This window comes from Protopterus annectens, chromosome 16.part0 (assembly GCF_019279795.1).
Source record: "Protopterus annectens isolate FY-2018-M chromosome 16.part0, PAN1.0, whole genome shotgun sequence".
NCBI classification, from domain to species: Eukaryota; Metazoa; Chordata; order Ceratodontiformes; family Protopteridae; genus Protopterus; species Protopterus annectens.
In genome coordinates this window covers 348,879,312-348,905,921 of record NC_056750.1, presented here as the reverse complement: position 1 = coordinate 348,905,921, position 26,610 = coordinate 348,879,312, and the positions used below count along the sequence as shown (strand labels likewise).

Below are 26,610 nucleotides of genomic sequence, written 5' to 3'. Positions count from 1 at the left end.
TTAATTTCTGAAATGGTTTCCTCTTTGGTGGGGGTACTGCCTGATGAGGTGCGTGACACTGTTGCCTTACAGTTAGCTACCCTTGAATCCATCTCAAACTCCTTGATGCATTTGATATCTCACACCACCAAGGGGGCAGCCCGAGCGGCCACATCTGGTGTTGTCATGAGACGTAATGCTTGGATGCGGTTGTGTGATTTCGCAGACTCTTTTAAATCTTCCTTCGTTAATGCACCTGTAGACGAATCTACACTTTTTGGTCCCAAAGTACGTGACATGCTTGCATGTAGTGAGAAAGACCGAAAGACCATGTCTGCTGCAGGCATATGTTTTTCCAACCCCCAAAGACCCTACTCCATGAACCAGAAGGGGGGAAAGATATGGTTCAAGAAATCCCAAGGATCCTTTCATGACACTCGTGGTGAGCAATTCCCTCGGGGCAGAGGGGGCTACTCATATGAAAGACATCCTTTTTGGGGTAGAGGGGGTCCATGCAACCAGGGAGCCAGAGATTCTTTCTCTGGCAGACCCTACCAGCGCTCCTGAGCAGCTGCTCGATTGCTTTCGTCTGGAAGCAGTCCGGGGTCATTTCTCTCTGCATCTACTAGCCTGGCATTTTATTACTACCAATGTTTGGATGTAGAGAATAATATCCAGAGGCTACCAAATACCCTTCGACCTAACTCCCAGACCCATCAAATGAATTCCCAATGTACCACCCAATCAGAGGGGATTAGCAGCCTTAGAAATAGAAAAACTGCTAAGAAAAAGGGTCATGCAACCAGTCCCACCAGAACAGACAGGACCTGGGTTTTACTCGAGGTTCTTTTTAGTGCCAAAAAAGACAGGGGACTGGATACTAATCCTGGATCTCAGCCTACTCAACAAATTTATCAAACCTCAAAAATTCCGGATGGTCACAGTACAGTCCATTCTTCCCTTCCTAGGGAGAGACAATTGGATGTGTTCTATAAACCTACAGGATGCGTACTACCATATAAAGATGGAGCACCACTCCCGGAGGTTTCTCCGCTTCCGGCTGGGAGCCAATCACTACCAGTTCAAGGCACTGCCATTCAGTCTCTCAATAGCCCCCCGAGTGTTCACCAAATGTATGGCAGTTGTGGTAGCTCATCTTCGACTACAAGGATTCCAGGTGTTTCCCTTTCTAGACAACTGGCTCCTTACTGCTTCGACCAGGAATCTCCTAGTTCGCAGCCTTTCTTACACTCAAGATCTCACTCTCTGCTTAGGGATTACAATCAACAAAGATAAATCTCAGATGTCTTCAACAAAGACACTGGAGTTTATTGGAGTGGTCTTCAACACAACATCAGCGTGTCTTGTACTGCAACTCTTGGGCTCCATGGCAGCTGCCATTACTTTGGTACCACTGGCGAGATTGCACATGAGAATCCTGCAGTGGCTCCTCTCCGCACAATGGTCATTGTTAACTCACTCACTCAACCACACGATACGCCTTATGAGCTGTTGCAAGGAGGAAATACTATGGTGGTTGGAGCCAGAAAAGAATCTTTGCTGTTGACCGTTCTGCCTTCCCCAACCCACGGCCATGATGACCATGGATGCTTCTCTTTTGGGGTGGGGGGGGGCACTTCCAGGGAAAGACTGTCCAAGGCACCTGGACCCCCCTCAAGGCCAACTTGCACATAAATGTCCTGGAACTGAGGGCAGTTCTCTTAGCGTTGCAAGCGTTTCATGCATCCCTGCCTTCGGGGACCATTGCAATTCAGTCAGACAACATGTCAGTTGTCTGGTATATCAACAAGCAAGGCAGAACCAGATCTTACCTCCTGTGTCAGGAAACCATGAGGATTTGGCACTGGGCAATAGCTTCCAATCACTTTCTTATAGCAACGCACATTCCCAGGAGCTCCAACCTTATTGCGAACAATCTCAGCAGGAACATCCTGATGCCTCACGAATGGTCCCTCAATCCTGTAATAACAGCTTGGATCTTCCAGCATTGGGGCAATCCTTGCTGCGACCTGTTTGCTTCCCCCCCTGAATTACAAATGCAGGAGCTACTTTGCCTTGATTCCCCCTCAGGGGGAATCATTGAGGGATGCTCTAAGACACGATTGGCCCCCGGGTCTTCTGTATGCCTTTCCCCCATTTCCCCTCATCCCTGAATTTCTCCAGAAAGCTCAGAGGTTGAAAAGTAAAGTGATCCTCATTGCTCCCTACTGGCCACGTCAGGTCTGGTTCCCATTTCTATGGCCTCATATGAATCACAGCATGTGGATCCTGGATCATTCCCAGGACCTGTTATCCCATCCTCAGGGATTGATCCACCCGAACCTGCACAGTCTCAAGCTCACAGCCTGGTTCCTCCACTTCCAATGATTGCCAGACTACCTGACATCCCATCTCCTGTTCGTGAAATTCTTCTGGCCTCACACAAACCTTCCACTAGAAAGGTTTATTCTAGTAAATGGACTAGGTTCTCTATTTGAGCCAAAGATCAGAACTTAGACCCTTTCTCTATGCCTATTCAAAAGATTCTGCAATACCTGACTACTCTCCTGCATGCAGGAGCCTCAGCTTCAACGATCACTGTACATTTAGCAGCTATCGCTAATTTTCATAATGGTCTGGAAAATTCTTTGATTATGTCACACCGCCTATGCAAGACTTTTTTGAAGGGAGTATTACATGTTAAACCTTCAGTCAAGCCTCCCTTAGATCCCTGGGACTTGATTATGGTGTTTCAATCTCTTACAGGCTCTCCCTTTGAGCCTTTTGATTCATGTGACTTAAAATTTTTGTCTTGGAAAATGATACTACTAGTAGCACTCACCTCAGCGAGAAGAGTATCTGAGCTGCAGGCCTTGAGTGTCAAGAGTCCTTACTTGATCTTCCACACGGACAGGGTGTCCCTTCGTGCTGACCCTTCCTTTTTGCCCAAAGTAATTTCAGTTTTTTTTCCATTAATCAATCTATTGACCTGTCGGTTTTATTCCCAAGGCATTCTAATGGAGGGGAGTACCTTTTGCACACCCTTGATGTGCACTGACAGCCTTGTTGTTATTTGCACAGGACTAAATCTTTCAGGAAAACAGACCAATTGTTTGTGACCTTTGCAGGACCCAGATTGGGTAAACCTGTTTCCAGAGTGATCTTATCCTCTTGGCTGAGAAACGCCATTACCTTTATCTACCAACAGAATAAGCTATCCTTACCTTCCAGAATAAAAGCTCATTCTACCAGATCTATGGCTACCTCTGTAGCTTTTCATTCCAGAGCCTCTATGGATGATATATGTGCAGCAGCCACGTGGGCAAGACCTCATACCTTCATATCTCATTACAAATTGGATTTGACCTCCAGGGGACGAGCATCTTTTGGTTCTATGGTGCTCAGGAATATCTTTCCTTAGGGCCACCCAGGACTCAAGTAGCTGGGGACTCGGTCCTATCTGTAAAGTATGAATAAAGATTTAAACTTCAGATAAAGAAGTTATGTCTTACCATAACATTCCATCTGAGTTGTAGATCTTTATTCATTCTTTACTTCCCGCCCTCCTTCCCCCTGCCTGGACTCCTGGTGGATCTCAGGAACTCCTGGTTAGGGTATCTGCTCAGACAGAGCCTCCTACTTTTTCTATTACTACATCTTTACCTAGGGCGGGCAAACTCGATCTGGTGTATCTAGGAGATGGGATTCGTGGGTATGTCCTTAGCTGAGAGTTTTTGGCTTGCACAAGCTGGGAAATGGCCGTTTCGGTTCCGAGAACGGAACCAAGGTCCTATCTGTAAAGAATGAATAAAGATCTATAACCCAGATGGAACGTTATGGTAAAACATAACTTCTTTTTCTTCACAGTATCAGGAGGACTTTGAAACAGCTATGTGATCATTGAATGGCATTAGAAGTGTTGCCCCAATAATGGAAAAGTATCAATGTAACATTTTTCAGCTATTCCCGCTAAAATGATTAAATATATTATTTTTTTAGATTACCAATATTGAACCTGTTGTTGGAAGCATTCATTTGGACAGTTGTGCACATAATATGTCCTGAAATAAAGCTGCATTGATGTGATGTTCAGAAAAAAATGTACTCAGTAAAATATGAAGAGTATGCCCAGCTACACCCTTGAATTCATGAATGGGTGTCTGATCAGTTACAGCATCACATTTGCAACACTGGGCATTGTTCTTACAAGCACAGTCCTGTCACACTTAATATGGACAAAGCAACACAGAAATGGTGACAAAGTATAGTGTTTATTAAAACCAAAAGTCTATACATTTGCTGTGTGGACAGGAATGACCTACTTCCACTACTACAGCCACAATACAGTTATATGTAAGTGCTGTCAGAGCATCTTATGGAGATCTTTTTAAAGCCCCCACCTGCACTGTACTTCTTTAAATACCTCCCTCCACTCCCCTCACTAACTTTCAAGACTGCCCCCCCTCCCCCCCCACACACTTCCAAGGTCCGTCACTGGTAAGTTAGTATATTACAAACAGGATTTGCAATATGAAGTGAGAGGGAAAAAACAGGTTTATGGCATGTTTAGAAGGAAAGAAAGTTGGGGAGAATAATTGATTGAAGTAAAGAAGTGACTGAAGAAGGGAGAGAAAGTGTAATGTATAAATAAGTACTTGTACATATTTAGGGTCCGTGTATACATAAAGCATACATATTTTAATTATGTGTGCAAATTTCAGATAAAATGTATTATTACTTCAAAAAGTGCAGATGTTGACAATACGTCTTTTAATAACTAGTTCATGTACGCGTTTGCTAACTTAAAAGTTCGTTACAGACGATAAAGAAACTACGAACGAATCTTTGTTCAAGGTACATCTACGAAGGCATTTTAAGCAGTTCCACAGTGATTATGCAATCGCGCTTAGCAACAAACAGACAGCAGTGAACTACTACAGCCAATGAGAGGGTCTACTTCTTATTTCTATGGAAACAGGTCAGGCGGAGTAAAAGAGGCTTTAGGATTGGTAGTTAGGGATAGTACGGAGTCTGGTCTGTTGGAAGGAAGTAAACAAACGACTGGGGCGTAACAAAATATAAGTTGGAGCAGTAAAAGCGCCGGAAGTATCGGATGAATGAAAGCTGTATTACTTGATTGTATAAGTAGTCCATGTGTCAGTTTTGAAGCAAATGTATTTTAAAACTTCACACTGCACAGTATAACGTTGATGGTATAATGTTTTCCTATTGGCCGGAAGTGAGTGGAAATATCAAAATGAGGAATACATTTAAATACACGTTTTAGCTTTATGTTTCTACACCGACCCTTGTAGTTGTGGATTATGCAGGTTGCTCGTGGTAAGGGATCTGACAACACTTGGACAAAAAAAAATAAACTGCTGAACCACAATAGACAAGCTGGGGTATTCACGAGTTCGGAATCGCTTTTCTCTGTTGTGCATGGGAGAATGGAATGAAAGTGCAAGACGACATCGCGAAATAATGTTTAAGAACCTCTTTGCAGCGGGATTCCTGGTGAGAACAGTTCATACAGTCCTCACATGGGCAGTGACGCTGGTGCTTTTTCTTCATGAGACAGGTGAGTTTGAGCTGTTGAAGTATGAACATTAAAGTTTTCGCACTCCAGGTTTTGGCGATGTGATGACTAGAAGTATTTCTTATCAAAGAAAAATGTTGGTAATGTCACGTGAATTTAGTATTTTAACAACACGGTAGAAGAGCAAGTTTGTTGCTGGACTTTGGAAGACACATACAGAGACCGTAGCTCGATTTTAGTTTGCATTATTTTGTCATGCACAATAGTAAACTCCGCCCACACAGCTGTTTGTACCCGCCCTTACCAATGTTCGCACGTTACAAACCTTCTTTAGCTACACAATAAGAAGACAGGTTGCTTGACGTTGAGCTAATGAATATTCATTATCAAGATATACTGACAGTTGCGGTACTGTCCTAGAAGTCGTAATCTGGTTTATTGGTATTGCCGCATGTAATTTATCTCTCTTCTTTTTTGTGGTCGCACACACTAAAAGAACGGAGTTTGCATTCCTCAAACTACGTTGTTGATGAGAATTGTTCAGTGTAAAACCAGGAACCTTCAGTTACTAGCTTTTCTGCATTAAAACTGCACTTGCCGCTCAACTATTCTTGGTTTTGCATATGTTTACTGTGCCCCTCATAAATTCTGATGAATCATTAGGAGTTACAGTTGGTGATGCTAGACTTAAGAGTTTCATGCTTCTTGTTTTCCTGCAAATACATCCTGTTGATGTTAAAGGTGTTCTGTTAATTAGAGTAATATTTAGAAAATATCTGTGATTTGAGCCTTTGTTCCTTCATTATTTTTGTTTTTTCCCCCCAGAAGTTGAGAGATAATGCTGCGCTATTGTATAACAAGGGGCCAAGCACTCCTTTCTTCCCAAAAGCGTTCAGAAACCACCTTAAAGTGCTTTGCCTTTTATTTATTTGCTAGCTAAACTTAGATCAGAGAAGTGACAGGCCATGCTATCTTTTCCCTGTATATACCAGATGTGTGCCTATTCAAACGCAATGCCTGTGTTTCAGTTAACTTGTGTAGTGTGACACCACCTCAAAATAGGTTTAAAGGGTAATCTGCAAGTGTAGTACCTCGGACTTAGTTCTGAGCAGTTTTACACGTGCCGTCATTTTCTCCTTTAGCTAATCTACAAGTGTAGTACCTCGCAGGATGCATAGTAGCAAAACCCGCCCCAAACACGCCTCCAGCCATGTGGGGGCAGCAGCAGTATTATTATTCATGTGCGGAGTGCGTTTAAAGTGTACGTTAAGTTTTGATTCGTATGGGTATTATAGCCATCTGCTCTTCCTTTTATTTCAGTCGAGCTTTGATGCCGCAACTCTTCATTGAGATATACATTTTTGGGTTTATTTTAAAAGTGGACGATGTAGGTGATCCTGTTGTGCCCTCCAGGTTAGCAAACTAACTATGCACACAAGATGTTATGATTTCAAACTATTAACTTCTGTAAGGATGTCATATAATAATAAAAAAAAACTAACACCACAGCATGACCAAAACAAAATAAGGCAATTTTATTCCGGGCAGATTCTGCTTGCCAGTAGGACTTGGTATACTATCAGCGGGGTCAGCTGATGTCTTTATTCTTTGAGTAATTTGGGAACAGCAGTCCTGTCTGCATTCTCTGAAATGTTCTGTATAACTTTTGTTTTCTAACTGCAGTGCATCATTCTTTGTTAGAATGCATTTAATTTCAACTTCTGCTTTTTTCGAGTTTCGACAAACATTATGTGCTCATAGTAAAGACTGGCATGTTTACAAGTATTGCTATTTTAGAGTGAAGCCACTGGTAATACAGCCATCCACAACCCATTTTGCACATGGGGTCGGGGTGTCATAATCATCTTGAGCCAAGCCCTGCCGCGGTAGTTCATCCGTACCACTCATTCGCAAACGCATTCGCTCCTACGGCCAATTTAGAGTGCCCGATCCACCTAATGCATGTCTTTGGAATGGGGGAGGAAACTGGAGCAACCAACTGCAGGGATGACGCGTAGACTCCGCACAGAAGGTACTACAGCCGAGAATCAAACGAGAGAAACTCTTGCTGTGAGTCGACAATGCTACCTGCTGTATCACCGCAGCCGCCCCCTGTTAAAATTATTCTGTAGAAATAGGGGAGCAATATGGCTGACTATCTGTAAACAGCAGTTTCAGTATAGCTGTACTAACCATCACAAAATCGAATGGCTTCTACTTCACATCTCGATTTATTTTGTTAAAAATAGCCAATAAATCTGAAAATAAATTAAGCATTGGTAAAAGTGAACTATGAATAATTGAGACTGCCAGCCTGAATGTTGTAAATAGTTTCATATGCTGGGTTCATTCAAGGGCGGGGTGAGGTTGTATAGACTTCTGTTTTATCATATTTGGTTTAGTTGCTTGTTGTTGCTGTTATAACAATTAGTTATGTACTCACCATAACGTCAGATGTATGTGGTCCATTTCGCCTACATTCTTAACTGACTGGTTCGGAGCCGAGATTCAGCTCAGACTCAGTTGCTATTTACTAGCTCGAAGTCTCTGGCTGGGCTAGCCCTAGTATCCCAAGGTGCACCACGCCCAACCCCCCAGATCTTGTTTACCAACAATATAACATACACATTCTCCTAGAAATAACACAAGGAGGAAGAGAGAAAAAATAACATCCTCAGAAGGGTCTAAGAACATAATCTTCTCCAAGTCCAACAGGTTGGGGGACGGTGGGCGGGTACGTAAGAATGTAGGCGAGATGGACCACATACATCTGACATTATAGTGAGTACATAACTAATTCATGTAATGTGGTCCTATCTCGCCATATTCTTAACTGACGGGACAGCTTCCCTAGCACCTACATTCTGGGAGGCTCACTGACAATACTCCTGAGCACCATGGAACCAAAGGAAGCCCGGTCTCTAGACACCAAATCAAGCTTGTAATGAAAAACAAAGGTGTGCGGAGAGGACCAGGTGGCCGCAGCACAGATGTCATCCAAGGAGAGCCTAGTATGATAAGCTACTTGATGCAGCCATGGCCCTGGTAGAATGAGCCTTAACTGGGAAAGGTAAATCTCTGCCTGCTGATGCGTAAAATCCATTTAGCAGTAGTACCTTTAGTCACAGGGCTGCCATTCTTGTTCTCTGAGAAGGACACAATTGATCCGATTTCCTGTGGGGTTGTGTTCTGTGCAAATAAAACCTTAGTTGTCTATGAACATCCAACTGGTGGAATTTGAATTCCGCTTCATTTGAAAAGTTTGGAAAGAAAACTGGTAACTCAATGGATTGGTGAAGACAAAAGGTAGAAGATACCTTAGGAAGGAAGGAAGGAGGGGTTGAGTCTCAAGGAAACCCTATCCTTATGGAAGACCAAATACGGGAGCTTTATGGAAAGGGCCTGAAGCTCCGATACCCTCTTGGCTGAAGTAATGGCGACCAGAAATGCTGTCTTCCAAGACAAATATTTTAATCCACAAGTGTCAGCCGGTTCAAAGGGGGTAGAAGTTAAGGTTTGAATCACCAGGCTTAAATCCCATGGTGAAACTGGTTGTGATAATGGCGGACGGAGTAACCAGGCTCCTTTCAGGAAGGCTTTACAAAGTTTATGGCCCATAAGGGAAGGCTCATGTGAGACGTGAAAGTTAGAAATGGCCGCCAGCTGTACCTTAATAGTGGAGGTAGCGGAACCCTGTTTGAAGAGCATAGCCGAAAAATCTAATACCGCCGACAAGGGGGCTGTGAAGGGATCTAGATTGTGTGCTTCAGCCCAGATAGCAAATCTTTTCCATTTGCTAGAGTATAGTTTTCTGGTAGACGACTTGTGGGAGGACGACAGAATATGCAACACTTCAGGTGAAAAGGAATCTAGTCTAACTAAGGATGGAAGTGGAGCAGCCACGTTGTCAACCTGAGGGTCCATAGGGATGGATGGAACTGACCCGACGAGTCAGTAGGTCTGGTACTGGTTCCAGAGTCCAAGGGCCGTCCACTGTATACGTCTGAAGAAAGGGGAACCAAACTTGACGAGGCCAGTATGGTGCGATAAGAATCATCTTGCTTCCCAAGGAAGCTGCCTTCTGAATCACTCTTGATAATAGAGGGAATGTAGGGAAGGCATAGAGAAGACCCGGGGGCCAATCGTGGGCTAGGGCGTCCTGGATGACTCCCCCAGGGGGGGATCAGAGTGAAGTACTTGCTGCACTTGGCATTGAGGGGGCTGGCAAACAGATCGCAGCAAGGTTGACCCCACCTGGAGAAGATCCGAGTTGCAACTCGGTTGTTCAAGGACCACTCGTGAGGCATCAGAATAGCTCTGCTTAGCCTGTCTGCTATCACATTGGACTTCCCCGGAATGTGCGTTGCCTCTAGAAAGCGTTGGGAAGACACCGCCCAGTTCCATACTCTCATGGCCTCTCTGCAAAGGGGATAGGACCTGGTTCCACCCTGCTTGTTTAGGTACCAGACTACTGACATGCTGTCGGAAAGAATAGCAATCGTCCCCTTGGGAAGAGAGCTCTGAAGTGCTTGCAACGCTAGAAGCACTGCTCTCATTTCCAGGATATTGATGTGCAAGTGTACCTCGTGATCTTGCCATGTGCCTTGGACCATTCTGCCCAGATAATGGCCACCCCAACCTATCTGGGAAGCGTCCGTGGTCACCATGGCGGTAGGCGACAGGGGGGTCAGTGGTCTGCCTATGTCTAGATTGGATGACTGAAGCCACCAACGTAGGTCTTGTCAACATTGTTCCATGATGAGAATGGGATAAGACAGAGGAAACTCCTGAAAGGACCAGTGGACTGAGACCAGCCACTGGAGGATCAAGGCCATAGATGAAGGGAAGGTAGTCCACACAGCCTATCTGGATCTCGCAAAGGCATTTGACACAATACCCCACTCGGGCATCATAGATAAGCTATCCAGCCTAAATATAAACCCCTATGTCACAAGATGGGTCGCAAACTGGCTAAAAGACAGAACCCACAGAGTCAGAGTTGCTGGAACCATGTCAGACTCGAAACCGGTCACAAGTGGCGTCCCACAAGGTTCTGTCCTGTGACCTCTCTTGTTCGGTATTTACTTTTCTGAGGTACAGGTCAACGTGGGAGGATTATGGCTCACCAAGTTCGCAGATGACTGCAAACTGGGCGCCATAATCGACTCTCAAGCTGACACAAACATCCTTCAAAAAGGTCTCGCAGAGACGGATAACTGGTGCCAGAGCCATGGTCTAAAGCTAAATGCCAAAAAGTGTATAGTCATACTCTTTGGCAAAAACAATGTGCCCACAAATTACCATATAGGTGGTAACCCATTAAGTACAGAGAAAGTAATTAGGGATCTGGGGACCCAAGTTGATAGCAATCTCTCCTTTGACAACCACATTGCCAAAGTGATTAGAAAGACCTTCTACATAGCCCACCTCATCATGAAAGGATTCACATCTAGATCAAGAGAGGTAATCGTGCCCCTTTATTCATCCCTCATCAGGCCCATCATAGAATACAATGCCCCCTTTGGGATGTACCTTACCCGACACCTGCAGCAATTAGAAAGACCCCAAAAGTACCTCACCAGGAGGATCAAGGGACTCAAACAGATGCCATATGCTGCTCGGTTAAAAAAACCCCAGCTCTACTCAGTTGCATACCGCCTACTTCGAGGCGATCTATGCCTGACATATAAAGCTATGTCCAACGCAGAATTAATGGACATGCTCCACCTCAGTAAATCTAAATCCCTTAGAGCCACGCATTCGAGGGACTTGAACCTCAGCACAGAAATAAATAGAACATGCTGGAGGGACAGATTCATAACCCAGAGGCTCCCTTTGCTCTGGAATAGAATTCCAATTCATGTTAGGCAGAGCACCTCACTGACTCTCTTCTCCGATCTGGTCTGAGAGGACTGGTTGGATGACTCCTTTTTCCAGCAGCTTTGAAACCTCTAGCGCTGCTTGATCTCTTTGACTGGGTGGAACGTCTGGGATTTTTCTGGATAGGGGAGGGGGTGTAAGAAAGGGAATGGTGTAACCTCCGGTAATTATTCGGAGCACCCATTGATCCTGAGTGATACTTTCCCAGGCTAGAGGATGCCTTGAAAAATGGCCCCCGACTGGCTCCGGAGTAGCACAGTCGGGCAGTCCCTCAGGGACGTTGGTAGGAGGATCCATGAAACGATTCACGGTCTCCCGAGTTGCGGGGGCCTCCTCTACCTCTAGGGCGGCGCCTTCCAGAGTAATCCCCCCCCCTCCTCTACCCCTGGAGGGCGGGTCACCATGCTCGACGGGGAAAGACTTCTGAGACTTCCTGAACCACATCTTGCCTCCCCTCCGTGCCTTGGGATAAGGCCTAGAGGGAGGCAAGAAATGGGCCCCTATGGCAGACAAAGTCTTACCCTCCTGCTCACATCTGGTGAGAGTGTCTTTCACTTTGGGTCCAAAGAGGGAGGACCCATCGAAGGGTGCGTCAGTGAAGGAAGACTTGAAGGCTTCCGCAAAGTGACACAGGCACATTCAGGCTTGCCTCCTGAGGACTACGCCTGAGCTAGCTGCCCTAACTGCTCCTTCGGCTGCATAGGATATGAGCCTCATGGACGAATTGACAATAGAGGAAAGGGTAGACAACTGGGCATTGACAGTCTGATTCACCGCCTCAGGCAAGTTACCTGGCAGGGTATCTCACAATTCCTTAAGGAGATCTCTTTGGAACCTAGTAAAGTGGCAAAGATAGTTCAACGACCGCAAAGTAAAGGTCGCTGAAGACAGGGTACGCTTCCCATACCGATCCATACTCTTGGACTCCTTGTTAGGAGGATGAACAGAAGTAGAAGCTTCTGAAACTTCTTGCTGAGTGGTAGACGCCACCACCATGGCATCTACAGGAACTCCTTTAGTTAGGAACTCTTTCTCCGGGGGTGCAGACAGAAACTTGTTTGGGCAGCTGGGCACCAGTTCCACAGAGTCAGGGTGTTCCCAAACCCTTCGACAAATAAGGTCTAACAATTCGTCGAAGGGCGGAGACACCCAGGAGGCGGAAGGTCGGGCTCCGAACGATTTGAGGAGGACCGACATGTCCTCAGATGGGGATTTGGAAGGCCAGTCTCCTCTCTGCCTTAAAATCTCCAGAATATCGGAGAACGAAACATCATTGGAGGACGACTTGGGGGACCCCTCTGCGTCATCGAGGTCGGTATCAGAAGTGATGGACTCATTCGGGGAGTCACGGTGCTTCCTCTTGCATGGCTTCTTTCTGGGAGGCTCCTCAGGCGACGAATGTGAAGGACCCTCAGAAAGCTGGGGGCCACGTATGGAAGTATCCTCGAGCCTTCGCGCCCCGCTGGCGTCAGAGGCTCCAGCCCCAGTGTCAAAGGAAGCAGTAGCTGATTCGAGTGAAGTCACTGAAGACCTGGCTAGTGCGCTCCTCATGGCCTCGAATGTGTGTCCACCGGAATCCGAGGACCGACCCATCTCCGAAACCACAATCAGAGTCGGGGTTCCCTTAGCCGAGGCACCAAGAGGGAGACTTGGAGCTGAGGGATGAAGCTCCGATGTATCCCCCTCGGGTCCGACCGAGGAAATCTGGGTACCACAACCAGAAGATGGAGTCGAAAAGGTTGGAGCTGAGGTCAGAGCCGAAAGGCCTAACGGGGGTATCGGCGCCGACCCCAGGACCTCACTTGACGCAGAACACCTCGGCTCCGACGACACAGAGGTGCCCGGAGGAGGAATAATCGGAACCAACAAGAGGGAAGGCTCCAGAGCCGACTGGGCTGGAGCGGAAAATAACCTTGCTAACACCGGCGCCTGAAGGATTCTCTGTACCACTCTATCCACATCCGAATCCGATAACCTGGAAGACTTGGAGGACACAGAAGGTGGTCGAGATATCTTACCCAGAGAATCCAGGTATAGACTAGCAGAAGGGCTCCGAGTCGGCTCCAAGAGAATCGGAGCCGAAGCTGGCTCCAGTGTCACAGAAACCTCCTGTGGTGCTGATGACAATGGAGCCGAGGAAGCCGACTCGAACACAGGAATTCCTTCCCTAGGCTCCAAAGCCAATGGAGCCGAGGAAGGTGGAGCTGTCTTCAATATCTTCTCTGATGGCTCCAAGGAACTAGACTGAGCTGGAGATCTCTATTTTGGTTTAGATTTAGATTTCCCACTAGAGGAGGCAGACTCCAAAGCTTCTTCAAAGGCAGGTTTGACAAGGCCCCTGAGAATCCATTTAGTTTTCCTCTCTTGCAAGACTCTAGAACTAAAGGAGTGACACACACTACAAGATTCTTGCAAATGAATGGCGCCCAAACAATACACACAGATGGCATGGCCATCTGTTAAAGACATCTTATAAGAACATTTGGCGCACTTTTTAAAACCAGAAGGCTTATGCTCCTTCTGATCTTTGCCTGACATGGTAATTCGCAATAAACCACACACAAGATAAGGAAGGCAGGAGGAAGGGACTCTAACTTAAAAGTCCCAACAGAGTTAACAGACACAGGAGAGGGCTAAGGCCCTCTAACTTAAACGGGCCTAGCCCGTCAAACACAAGGATGCCATAAAAAAAACTTAAACTAAGCTAGTTGAAGAAAGGGGCTCTAACTTGAGCACCCCTACAGATGTAACAGACACCGGAGAGGCTAAGGTCCTCTCGCCAAACACAAGGAATCCACAAAAACTAAAAGAATTAACTGATCTAGTCGCAAAACACAGGATACACTCAACGTAGCTGTAAGAACAGCTTTTGACAGAAAGTTTAGAAAAATAAGCTAAAAAAACCAGTTTAAATAAGGTACTTAGCCACAGCCAAGCTCGAGACCACGTCTGTACACTACGAGCGGCAAACGAGATCTGGGGGTTTGGGCATGGTGCATCTTGGGATACTAGGGCTAGCCCAGCCAATCGGAGACTTCGAGCTAGTAAATAGCGGCCTAGTCGGAACCGATTCTCTGCTCCGAACCCATCAGTTAAGAATGTGGCGAGATAGGACCACATTACATCTTGTATTTTCCTTCTGTGATTTAAAGCTTTTCAAATAAAGATTAAAATAATAATATTATAGTGAGTTTTGTATTATCCAAGTTTTTTAACCTTTTTTGGTTATCATCTGAGCCACAGTGGTTAGCATTGTCGCCTCACATCAAGAGGTTCTCCCGTTCAATTCTCGGCCGAAGCACCTTCTGTGTGGAGTCTACATGTCCTCACCGGGGTCGAGTGACATTTAAAGACGGGCAGGTAGGTGCATGCGTGAATGGGTGTGCCTTCTTTGAAGGTTGGGCATCGGGTTGGCAACTCGGCACCGTAAAAATCCACTGCCAATCATTAGCGGACCAGAGTTCAGCTGTGGCAACCCCTACCTGGGAAAAAACAAAAGACAGTCATCATAAAGAAGAGTCCTTTCTAGGCAGAGTATTTACTGACATTAATAAAGTGTTCTGTGGTAATCAAGAAATATGGAGTTTTGTGTTCTAACACTTGCCAACATTTTCACTTTGCATTTCTTTATATAGATAACTTTTTGGAACTACTGTAGTGATCCTTTGCCAAGGGTAACTGTTTAATTTTTCATATTACATGTAAGTGTGCATATCTTTGTGTATGCATCTGTGTTCATCTTGTGTTGAACTTGTGCTCCATTCATGGTTACTTTATCTACCTTGTACCCAGTGTGTGCTGGCATAAGCTGCACCCCCCCCCCCACTAGGAACTGGATTAAGTATGTTATCGAGGAATTTGGTTTTATTAAGTTATAATGAATGATTTTCAATCGGTGGTGATAAAGTATGCATTAATAGTAAAACTAAAAAGTGAATGGCTTGCAAAGAAACTGAGCTATTCTGAAAAATTATAGGTATGGGGCAAGCTGTTATCTGTACAATGTTATTCATCAGAAAGTAGCTGGAGTAATCCAAAGGATACCTACCCCCAAAGATAGAAAAATAAGTTTTTCATAATATCTTAACCTTTTTAATGTATCTATGTCACACCAAGTAAGTGTAGTTTTCTAACTGTTATACCACAGAATAGCTTGGTGGCGTACCCATGGCACTGTAATTTCATTTTTATAATGGATGGGGGGGGGGGTTACCTCTTTGATGTAGTTTTATAACATTTTTAATGGGGATGTAGTATGCAGTGCAATGTAAGGAACATTGACTGTGGTACTGTTTCTCCACTGACTTGCAGTGATTAGTACTTTGATTTCCTACTTTTGATTGTCCTTGGCAAGAGTGTGAGTTTGTTTTACACAAACATGCTTTAGTTTGGTATCTTTTACATTTTAAAGTTGTTTGCCAAAGTTCTGAAACTTACTTTAGCACTACAGCATGCAGTACATAAACTCCCAAACAGTACTTTACCAGATCAGGGAACATTTTCATAATCTCGTTTATGTATAAAATTAAATTTAAAATACATGCTTTCCGTGCACTGATGTCACTGAGGAGAAACAAGGAACTTTAACCTCAGCGACATGGGAACAGGAAAAGTGTCTGTTGCATCCATAGACTTTAATGGGTGCACCACTGCCAAAGTGTAAAGTCTGTGGCTATAGCTCATGTCTATGTTAATGTCTGGTCTACTTTGATTCACAGAAAACTCATTTCACTGAATTTCAAATCACTGAAAACTCAAATCACAGAAAACTAAAATCGCTGAGTCACATTTCACTGAATGCAAGTACTGTTGGGCAAATAAAACGTATATGCCCTTTTTTCCACTGTAGTTCGATCCTGGAGTTAGTATACATAGGGGGGGTGTGGAGGGCACAGCCCCCCACATTGGGGTGTGTGGGCTGCGTAGCCCCCCCACGACTTTTGGGTTTATATTGTTAGCTTTCAGTGAAATAAGATTCATAAATATAAAAGCTAAGTAGGAAGGGGGGCTACACCCCACCAGTGTGTGTGGGGGGGCTGTCACCCACCCCCAACTATATATACTAACTCTAGGATCACACTACAGTGGGGCAAAGGACATATACGTTTTATTTGCCCAACAGTACTTGTATTCAGTGAAATGTGGTTAAGTGAAATGAGTTTTCAGTGATTTGAGCTTTCAGCGATTTTTGAGGGTGAATTGAAATTCAGTGAAGTGAGTTTTCAGTGAATCAAAGTAGACCTGTTAATGTCACAACTAAAGAAGCTACATTTTTGGGTTGTGGTTTAGTAAAAAGTTTGCAAGGCTTCGTTTATTAAAAAAATGGCCCAAAAAGTAAGGCAGGACAAGCAGGAAAATACATCATGGCACTTGGACTCACAAAATGCTGTGATATATATATATATATATATCTATATCTATATCTATATCTGTATATATATATATATATATATATATATATATATATATATATATATATATATATATATATATAAATAATATAGAGAGAAAAACATTGGCAGATCACTTTAAGTTCCATTTGAATGTTACTCTTGAAAATTAACTTGTTTAGTGGTTTCGTTCGGAATAAGAATTGTAGTACAAGCTAGTTATCTAGGTGAAGTACTAACTTAATTATCTGCAACTGATATCAGCTGTATCAAAGACTGACTGCAGTCAGCACCAATGTTTAAAATGTGCTACCATATAGCCAGAACCAATGACCTGTCTAACTACATACTTTTCTTTAAGGTCTTAGAAATCTTCGCTATAGGGCTACACCTTGTAGTACATGTATTACTTGTCAACCTGTTGGTACAAAAATTCTGGACATAGCCAAAAATAGTTGGAGGACTAAGGCCCAAAATTAGCGACACAGTTTAAATATTACTCCTATAACCTTAAAAAAAGTTGATGCAATAACAGGTTTTGCATTAACATGCAAATTCTGAAAGATATGAAGTCTGAATCTCAAATGTCTGCCATTATTTAGTGACTTTGGTTCTCAGTGATTTGCCAGAAAACCACATTTTATGGGGAACAGACCCAACATTTGAACAAAAACCTGAACATTCTGTAAAATTCTGGACAGTTGAGAGGTGTTGCTCATGATATTAAAATTATGTGAATAATACTTGAATGAAATAACATTTAATATTTCACAAAAAGCCAGACTGGTATGCAGATAAAAAGCTTAAGGTAAAGTCAATGAGATCAGTAGTTGGATTCTGTTTTTTTTTTTTTTTTTTTTTATGTATGTGTTTAATTTAGCTGCAAGACCACAACAAGCACAAAACAAAGACAAGTAAATGAGAGTGGTGATGAGGAAAAAATGACATCTGCGTGGAGTGGTTAATTTATGTACAGATAAGAGTAATCTTTTTAGAATAAAAACATTGGCTGAAAGTGTTGTTGGAAAGGTTGATAACCCAGGGGTTTCATTGTCTGTGTGTGAACTGGGGAGATGGTGCTTTGAGGGCTAAGTTAGTGTGTGTTGTTGGCTGGTGAAACAAATTGACATCTGGTTACTACCTGTATTCAGCAAATTTGTGGATTTAAGATGAGTAGTTATGTTCCAATTAGTGATGGTTATTGAGCATAGACTTTTGATTTTGGGCCAGCATTTTGGGAGGGTTCTTAAACGTATGTCTTTGTAATATGTAGCTGTACCATTTTAAGTACAGTACTTCCATTTGTTGAATTTGTAAGAATTTTTTTTGACCCGATGGAGTCTGTAAGATGAAAGAGCTAATCGGAATAAAACTCTTGAAAGAATACTGACTGAAAGTGATTTATTTCTGAATATCGGACACAGCTGCCCCTGGTATAACAGCTTGTTTTAAAGGGATCTAAAACCACATCTTCAGAGCTTCTAGCATAGAAGCATTCAGTCACATCTGGAACCCAAGTCTGCTGTCAGGTTATACCCCTTTGCTGTCCAGATTGAAATTTTTCTATATTTACCAAGCTTTTATTGATTGCTATAAATTTTATTTCTTTTGTTAGCCATATATTTTTGTTCATTAAGCAATAGGACAGTATTGCAGTGCATCGTTTTATGTCAGCTGAGAATATTTTGAGAATTCGGTGCTTTTGATTTGTTTTTATGAATTTTTTATTCCTATTTCTTTCTTTAGTTTCTCTGCTTTGATAAATGTTGTTGATGTTATGTACAATAAGGTTTAAGCCCTGTTTCTGGAAAAAAAAAATTAGAGCTTTCATTAATTAGCCGTACATGTAGTGATTTAAATTTTATTTTTTGTACTTTATTCAGCTGTGGACTGCGGTGGTGGTGCTGTGGTAGCGTTGTCGCCTCACAGTAAGACGTTGTCCTGTTCGATTCTCGGCTAGAGCTTCTTCTGTGTGGAGACATGCGTGAAAGGGCGTACCTTCGTTGAAGGTTGTGCGTAGGGCCGGCAAATTGGCACGTAAAAATCTACTGTCAATCATTAGCGGACCGGAGTTCTGCTGTAGCGACCCCTAACCGGGCAAAGCCGAAAGACACAACAACAAAGTACTTTATTCAGTTGAAAGATTTAAGGCTTTTCAGAGCTGTTTATTCATCTGTAGCTGGTTTTGTAGGTTCATGTCAAATGGAGTTGTCATCCTAGCTCTTAACCAGTCAGGGACAATCGGACATTTTTAAAATGCAGGTACTATTAACTTGAAACATTGACAGAATAAGAGAATGTGAATCATTTCAAATTCTCAGTGCTTGCGAGTCCCGGCAGCGGCAGACATCAACACTAATTTCTCTGTCACCCTGCTCTGCCTGACCCCACGGAAAGGCTCGCATTGCTTCACGACTGCTCCTTAAAACATACTGAAACCACCGGCAGCCTTCTAATAATTTTTTAAAAAAGGAAACAAGGACATCAACACTAATTTCTCTGCCACCCTGCTCTGCCCGACCCCACGGAAAGGCTCGCATTACTTCACGACTGCTCCTTAAAACATACTGAAACCACTGTCAGTCTTCTAATAATTTTTTAAAAAGGAAACAAGGTTGTTACTTTTAATATTTTTCTGCTTAATTTAACTGAAACTAAGGTACTGTCCCGCCTGGGAATCAGCAGCATTGGCAGCAGTCTTTTAGGCCTTCTCCTTACACATGTAATTAGTAGGTTAATAGTCACAACTAAGTACAGACTAATATTCAAGGATAGTGTAAGGAAACCTTTTATTTGCACGCTTACCCCAATTTGTATTGTATATCTGATCTGTCCTGAACAGCAAATACAGATTGTCGCTGTAATCTCGAGGTCTGGTGTGAGGCCACTCAACAGCAGACACACCCAATCAGAAGAAAGCATCCCTTAGTTACCTCTGACTATGGAAGCAATGTATTAAATCTCCTTTGTCTTGTGCCATTTATTTCTTCATTTCAAATTCTGCAAGTGCTCGTGAATCCCAGTGGCGGCGGTAAGACTTCCCCTATCTAATTTAACTATACTATTCTGTAAAATTGCTAGTGCAACTATCTGGTATTACTGCTCTGTTCAAAAGAATGTCATGTTTTCTGTATTCGCAACTTTGCTAATTGAAATTGTAACCAGTGGTACTGTTATACAAAACAAAAGGGCAGTAGTGTAAGTAGTCTCAGTAACACGTGGTCATTGACTCCAACTTTCCAGTACATGCTCTGTTGTCATGACCTATCGTGGGCCTACAAACAAACCAGCTAAAACTGTAAATCCTCTCACTAGGTAAAGGCAACTGTTCTTTACCCTGCGCAGGTTTAGAGCATATAGAAGGCTGTACACAAATTGTGTTTACTGGGTCTTAACAAAGTGAGGCACATAAGGTTTGTTAAGCAGTCAGCTATATGTGTTAGAAAAGGCAGATGGTTTTTATAGACCTATCATAAGGAATGTTATGCAATTAGATGTATTAGTTACTAGCATTTTTCTTTTAGCTGTTATAAGAAGGTTGAAGGATATCATAGACTTGCTTTAAGGCTGCATGCTGCTTCCTCTCTCTTATTTACAAGGGGAATGTGTAACTTATCTGTAACCTTAGTGAGAATGATAGACAGGAGAATGTTCTTGTTATGAGTTTAGCACCGGTACTAAGTCTACCAATACATATGACCTCTGTATATACTGTTATATTATATTGTAGTCATTGAAAGCCTACATGTGTGCTATATTATCTAAGCTATAGCGAACTTGATAAGTGACTGAATTTGCTTACTACACTGTTATAATTTATAGCTATAATCTCTCCTCTCTCTTGTCCCAGGACATCAACACTAATTTCTCTGTCACCAATTTCTCTGTTACCCTGGTCTGCCGGACCCCATGGAAAGGCTTGCATTGCTCCACGACTGCTCCTTAAAACATACTGAAACCACCGGTGTCTTCTAATAATTTTTAAAAAAGGAAGCAAGGTTGTTACTTTTAATATTTTTCTGCTTAATTTAACTGAAACTAAGGTACTGTCCCGCTTGGGAATCAGCAGCACTGGCAGCAATCTATTAGGCCTTCTCCTTACCCATGTAATTAGTAGATTAGTAGTCACAACTAAGTACAGACTAATATTCAAGGATAGTGTAAGGAAACCTTTATTTGCACGCTAACCCCAATTTGTGTTGTATATCTGATCTGTCCTGAACAGCAAATGCAGATTGTCTCTGTAATCTCGAGGTCTGGTGTAGCCCGCTCCATTTGCCTCGCTCCCCTACCCTACTCCCTATTCCCATTCACCCCCACCACACCTACACTTATTGTAAACAGTAGGTCACCTGATAACCTACTTACACCAATCAGCCACCTGATCCAAACCCTACCTATCATATCTATCAGTTTCTTGCTACTAACTGCCCCACCACATCCCCTAACTAACTCCATAACAAATTAGTACACAGCATTAGTACAGACACCCCCTTGCCTGCTTCTATTTCTTACACCTGAGGCCACAAACAACCTAGTATAGCTCCAACATACAATGCAAATCACACTCCCCTCACTCTTAACAGCTATTGCTTCCCTCACCTTCCTCACACATCAGTTCATACCAATATCAGTCCACAACACTTACTACCACACAACACATACTACTTCAAAATTGCAGTATTAACATACACTTCCACATCTGTTCCACACTATTTAAAGACAATTCCATACTATACACACATAAGACCTGCCAAACAGGAACTTGTACTAGATAAATACCATGTAAATCCCACAATGAAATAGCACACATAATCAAACAAATCATAACTCCTAGCAAAAGGCTACTTACTTCAGGGGACATGCATCCAAACCCAGGACCATCCCACACCATACTTCCTAACAGGCAGAAATCTGACCTACTAATTATTAACCTAAATATCAGGGGTATCTCCAATAAACCCTGATTTTCATGCGTTCATAACCCAATACTCCCTGATTTTCATGCGTTCATAACCCAATACTCCCCAGATTTGCTGGCCATAACTGAAACATGGTTGAAACTCAGTATCCAAAATGAAGAGATTCTTCCTCCCGGATATAACATCCTAAGATTAGATAGAACAGGGAGGAAAGGAGGTGGAGTTGCAATTCTTTTTAAAAATGCACTCAACCTCCTACCTTTACAAACCTCCCTACCAAAACTTCATAACGCCAAAATCCTAGGTTCAGTACTGGCTATAAACAATACAAAAAATATTAGCATTATCTGTAGCTACATCCCTCCAGGAAATAATGCCCCCACAATTGAGGAAACCCTTCAGTGGGCTAGGGATAACCTCCCACAAGAAATCATCTTGCTAGGTGACCTAAATACTGACTGGTTAGCCTGTAATGCAAAAAAAACCTGCCAACCACATCAACCTATTCAGTTTTTCTCAACTTATCAAAGAACCTACTAGAGTAGACAAAAAATACCACAAACAATCTATTCTTGACTTGACACTAGTGAATTACCCCATACAAAATTATAAAGCAGGTTGCCTACCAGATGGCCTTAGTGACCACCACCCTACCTTTCTCCTAAGGAAACGTAGCAACAGCCCCAAACCCATAGTATATAGACAAGTCAGAGATACCCGCAAACTAAACACACAGGAGCTAAACACAATACTAAAAAATGTGACTGGCAACCATTACTTAACTCTAGGACTAGATCAGGCAGTAGATTACTTTAACAGTACATTTACCAGTGTTCTCAACACTGTTGCTCCCATCAGAAAAGTTAGAGCTAAAGCAAACTATGTGCCATTGCTGACTAGGGATACTAGAGCCCTGCTAAAGTCTAGGAACAAAGCATGGAAACAATGGAAACTCTATCCAAACCAGGCAAACCTACCAACAACTCAGGAATCAGGCCAAAAAGCAAACAATACTTGACAAGCAAAATTACTTCCTAGGTAAGCAAAACAAATACACAGAAGATGCCCCAAAATTTTGGCAAGCCATAAACTCCCTACTAAAACCAGGCAAAACAACAACTTCCACCTCCACCAGTAATTAATAATGGCATTGCCTCCCAATTCAATCATCACTTTATAGACTCTATCCAGACCTTATCCACACAATTACAAAGAAACAATTCTTCAACCATCACTACCAATAGTCCAAATAACCTGCCCTCTCTTATTTCACCGGTCCCCACCTTCACAATCAAAAAACTACTCCTAAGACTTAAACCTACAACCCTAGCAGCTGATAATCTACTCGCCAGCTTCCTAAAAATGGCAGCAGATTCCATATCCTACCCTGTTTCAATCCTGATTAACCGATCTATCCAGGAAGCACATGTCCTGCTACTCTGGAAAATCTCTTTATGTCATTCCCCTCCACAAAGGCGGCAATTCCTATGACTTCTCTAACTATCACCCCATAGCCGTCGTGTCCCCCTTATCTAAATTACTTGAGAAGTGTATACACTCCCAAGTAATGCATTTCCTGACTACAAATAAGCTTCTCTCTCTCCCACTCAACATGGCTTTCGCCTACACCATAGCACTACCTCTGCCCTCCTCTCCTTTACTAATCTGGTGAACCAATACAGAAATTAGAACAATTATGTATCTGCAATCTTTTTAGACCTGTCCCAAGCTTTTGATATAGTCTCACACCCAATGCTACTTGAATCTCTAGCCTCCCTCTCCTTAGCACCAACTACTATCTTCTGGTTCAAAAACTACTTGTCAAATAGACAACAATCTGTCCAATGGCAAGGTAAGCTATCTCCCCTACTCTCTACTACCATAGGTGTACCACAGGGCTCAGTCTTGGGCCCACTTATTTTCTCTATTTTTACAAACAATCTGCACGCTTCCACCCTGCATGCCTCACTTATACAGTATGCAGATGACTCAACACTTATCTGCTCAGCCTCATCTCTTACCACCTTACAAAAATTCACCCAAGAATCCTTTACCTCTGTTGAAAGTTAGATAACCAACATCCAACTAATACTAAACCCCCATAAGACTAAACTGCTCCTGTTCACCCGTAATAAATGTAAACCCTCCCCCATCTCCTTCTCCATTAATTCTAAAAATGGCACTGTCATCTCTCCAACTTCCATACTAAACTTCTCGGTGTAGAAATAGACAAAAATCTCTTCTTTGATGTACATGTAGCTCAAACCATTAAAAGGGTAAACAAAAAAAAATGGGAAAACTCTATAAGCATAAAAAATTCCTTACTGATAAGGCACGGATTTCTCTTGCCCAAACTCACCTACTATCTACCCTTATGTATGCAGCTTCAGTTCTGACACACACTAGAAAAACTGACTTTGATAAACCTGAGTCATGCTACAATAAAATTGCAAAGTTTGCAAATAATTCCACTTTTAGAACACATCACTGTCAGGCACTAAAAAATTTGCAATGGTTAGAACTCCCACAATTACTCAGCTACCATCAACTTGTCATTGCTTTCAATATCCTGAAATACCCTAATAAAACTCCTGCACTAAATCAACTACTCTCCTACTACTCTACCAATCGTCCCCTATCGGCCAGCAAAGCTCTTCTCACCATCTCTTCAGCTAATAATACTGCTGGGAAAGCCCTTTTCTCTCACACCACTGCTAAAACCTGGAACAATCTCCCCTCCTCCATTATGTCTACTGCAAACACCGAACAGTTTAAAAACTTACTTAAAACACACCTCACTAAGACTTGGATATGCCCTTATATTACTTAAATATCCCTGCTTCTCCCTTACTCTCCTGGCTGTCTTACTACTCCTACCTACTTGACAGCCACAGGTAGTAAGCATAAAACCTCGGTCTTGATTCCTTTTAATGTCTGATGTCTGGCATCTCATTATGCTGAAGAACTATTTTTTTTTAATAATTATGTTACTTTAATGTTTTTCTGCAAAACTGTCGTACATATTTGTTTATTGCAAAACTGTATTATATATTTGTCTACTTCATTTGTGGAGCTTTTCTCCCCGGGCCTCTGCTGTAAATGGACCTTGTCCAGTCGGACTAATCCCGGTTAACAAATGTAAAAAAAATAAAAATAAATAAAATAAATTAATATAGTTTCTGAAATAAAAAGTCTATAGCTCTAATAATTGTCATTGTTTATTAAGTGCAATTCACCACTTTTTGCCCAAAATTCATCAGTTGTAGGAGGGATTAAGAGGAACATGGACAAAGTTAGGGACAGTTGAGATGTAGCGTCTATATTACTTAATAGACACCATATGATCGAACTTTTAAAAGCTCGAAAATGTAATAAAAAAAATAAACCAAAGAAAAAAAACTACCTGGAAGGTTTAAACAGGGGGCAAGCCCCCCCTGCACCCCCCCTGCTTATAAAATATACCAACTCTGAGATCGCACTACAGTGCAGAAAAGGGAAATCTTCCCATTCCGCACTATACGGAGATCTCCGTTGAAACGTTCAAACTTTTAAAAGTTCGATCCTATGGTGTCACCCATATGACATTCAAACTTTTAAGAATTCGACAACGTGATATATACCCGATATGTATGGCACTCATTATTAGTACTGTGCCATGATTTAGAGAATTTTGGCCAGTTTTCTTTCCGTTTTTCTGAAAATGTTTAACGAGTTCTTATGAACTGTAGTTTTTGTCGGGTTTAGTTTTTATTTTATTAAATAAAGATTTCCTGTCCTGGTATCATGACTTTATTTTGGTGGAGGGCTTCGTGTGCTTCTGTGATCCTTAGAGCTACGTTAACTGTAGCTTTATACTCTGGTTAGGATCACCCCTTGAAGGTTAGTCTGAGGATGGCTCTGTTAAAGAATTTAGAGACCCTCCATTGAGACAGAGATACCAGAATTCACATGTGGTTAGATTCCTGGGGGTAGTGATCTTTTGATGGGTGACCTACTTAACCTGGACAGACTTGGCTTGAAAAAGCTGATAAGACATGTGAACTCCCCACCTGCAAGGTAAAGAGGTAGGGTTGGTTGTAATGCTAATTAGGTGGCAAACTGGAATGGGATGGGTTAAGATGATCTAGAACGTGGAATGCCACCTCACTGCAAGGGGAAAAAACTGGAGTTGTGATGAATTTTGAAAACATATCTGCTAACAGTGGTTAGCTTTGTCTCTATACACAGAGTTACTTTTGGAACTAGACTACTTGAGTGAGTCTCTGATGACCCTCAAGAATTGGCCATAGGTAGATGTGGGAGTACTGTTTGATTAGCACAGAGGATTAAGGCTATGAGCTTTAATGAGCTGCTTCCTGTAGGCAAGGGGACATGTTTTGATTTGTTCTACATATGTTTGCCTTCTCTATTACTGTGAGCAAGCCAGTGGACTGAACAGTGCTTCCTGGTCACCCCTGGAAAGGGTACATTGTGTCCAGTAAGCTTACTTGATTAACTGTATTAAAAAGTACTTGCAACTCCCAGGCTGGTCACTGAGAAGTTTGGTTTAAATGTGAGGGTGACTTCAATATGACTGTAAGTTGCAGTATAGATAGCCTTTTGTTAGCTTGCCTTTCCCAACCAGTGACACTGCTAGCCCTCTGGCTTATCCCTTCCTCTCCCCCATAATCCTAAACTTCCAGTTCCACTCCCTTGACTGAGTGGGTCTCCTCTTCTCATGGCTTTGCTCCTGTGGTGTAATCCTTAAGAGCCAGGAAACAAGGACCCAATGTTGAATGATAGGACAGCAGCAGCCGTCATGTAGCAACTTTTACCCCAGGTGGTGTGATATACAATAACATGTGTACACCCACCCATGAGGCAAAGGATGTGGTGAACCTCCCCTTAGGCAGTTGCTGAC

At 42.7% G+C, this 26,610-nt stretch overlaps 1 protein-coding gene across 1 annotated transcript in view; it reads left to right on the top strand.

Moving 5' to 3' along the window:
- Positions 1 to 4,923: 4,923 nt before the first annotated feature.
- ZDHHC12 (zinc finger DHHC-type palmitoyltransferase 12) overlaps positions 4,924 to 26,610 on the top strand; it is a 706,764-nt gene continuing 685,077 nt past the window's right edge. The window contains exon 1 of the mRNA XM_044058703.1: positions 4,924 to 5,560. Coding sequence (XP_043914638.1) covers positions 5,422 to 5,560 — 139 coding nt within the window. The 5' untranslated portion in view covers positions 4,924 to 5,421. The remainder of the gene's footprint in view (positions 5,561 to 26,610) is intronic.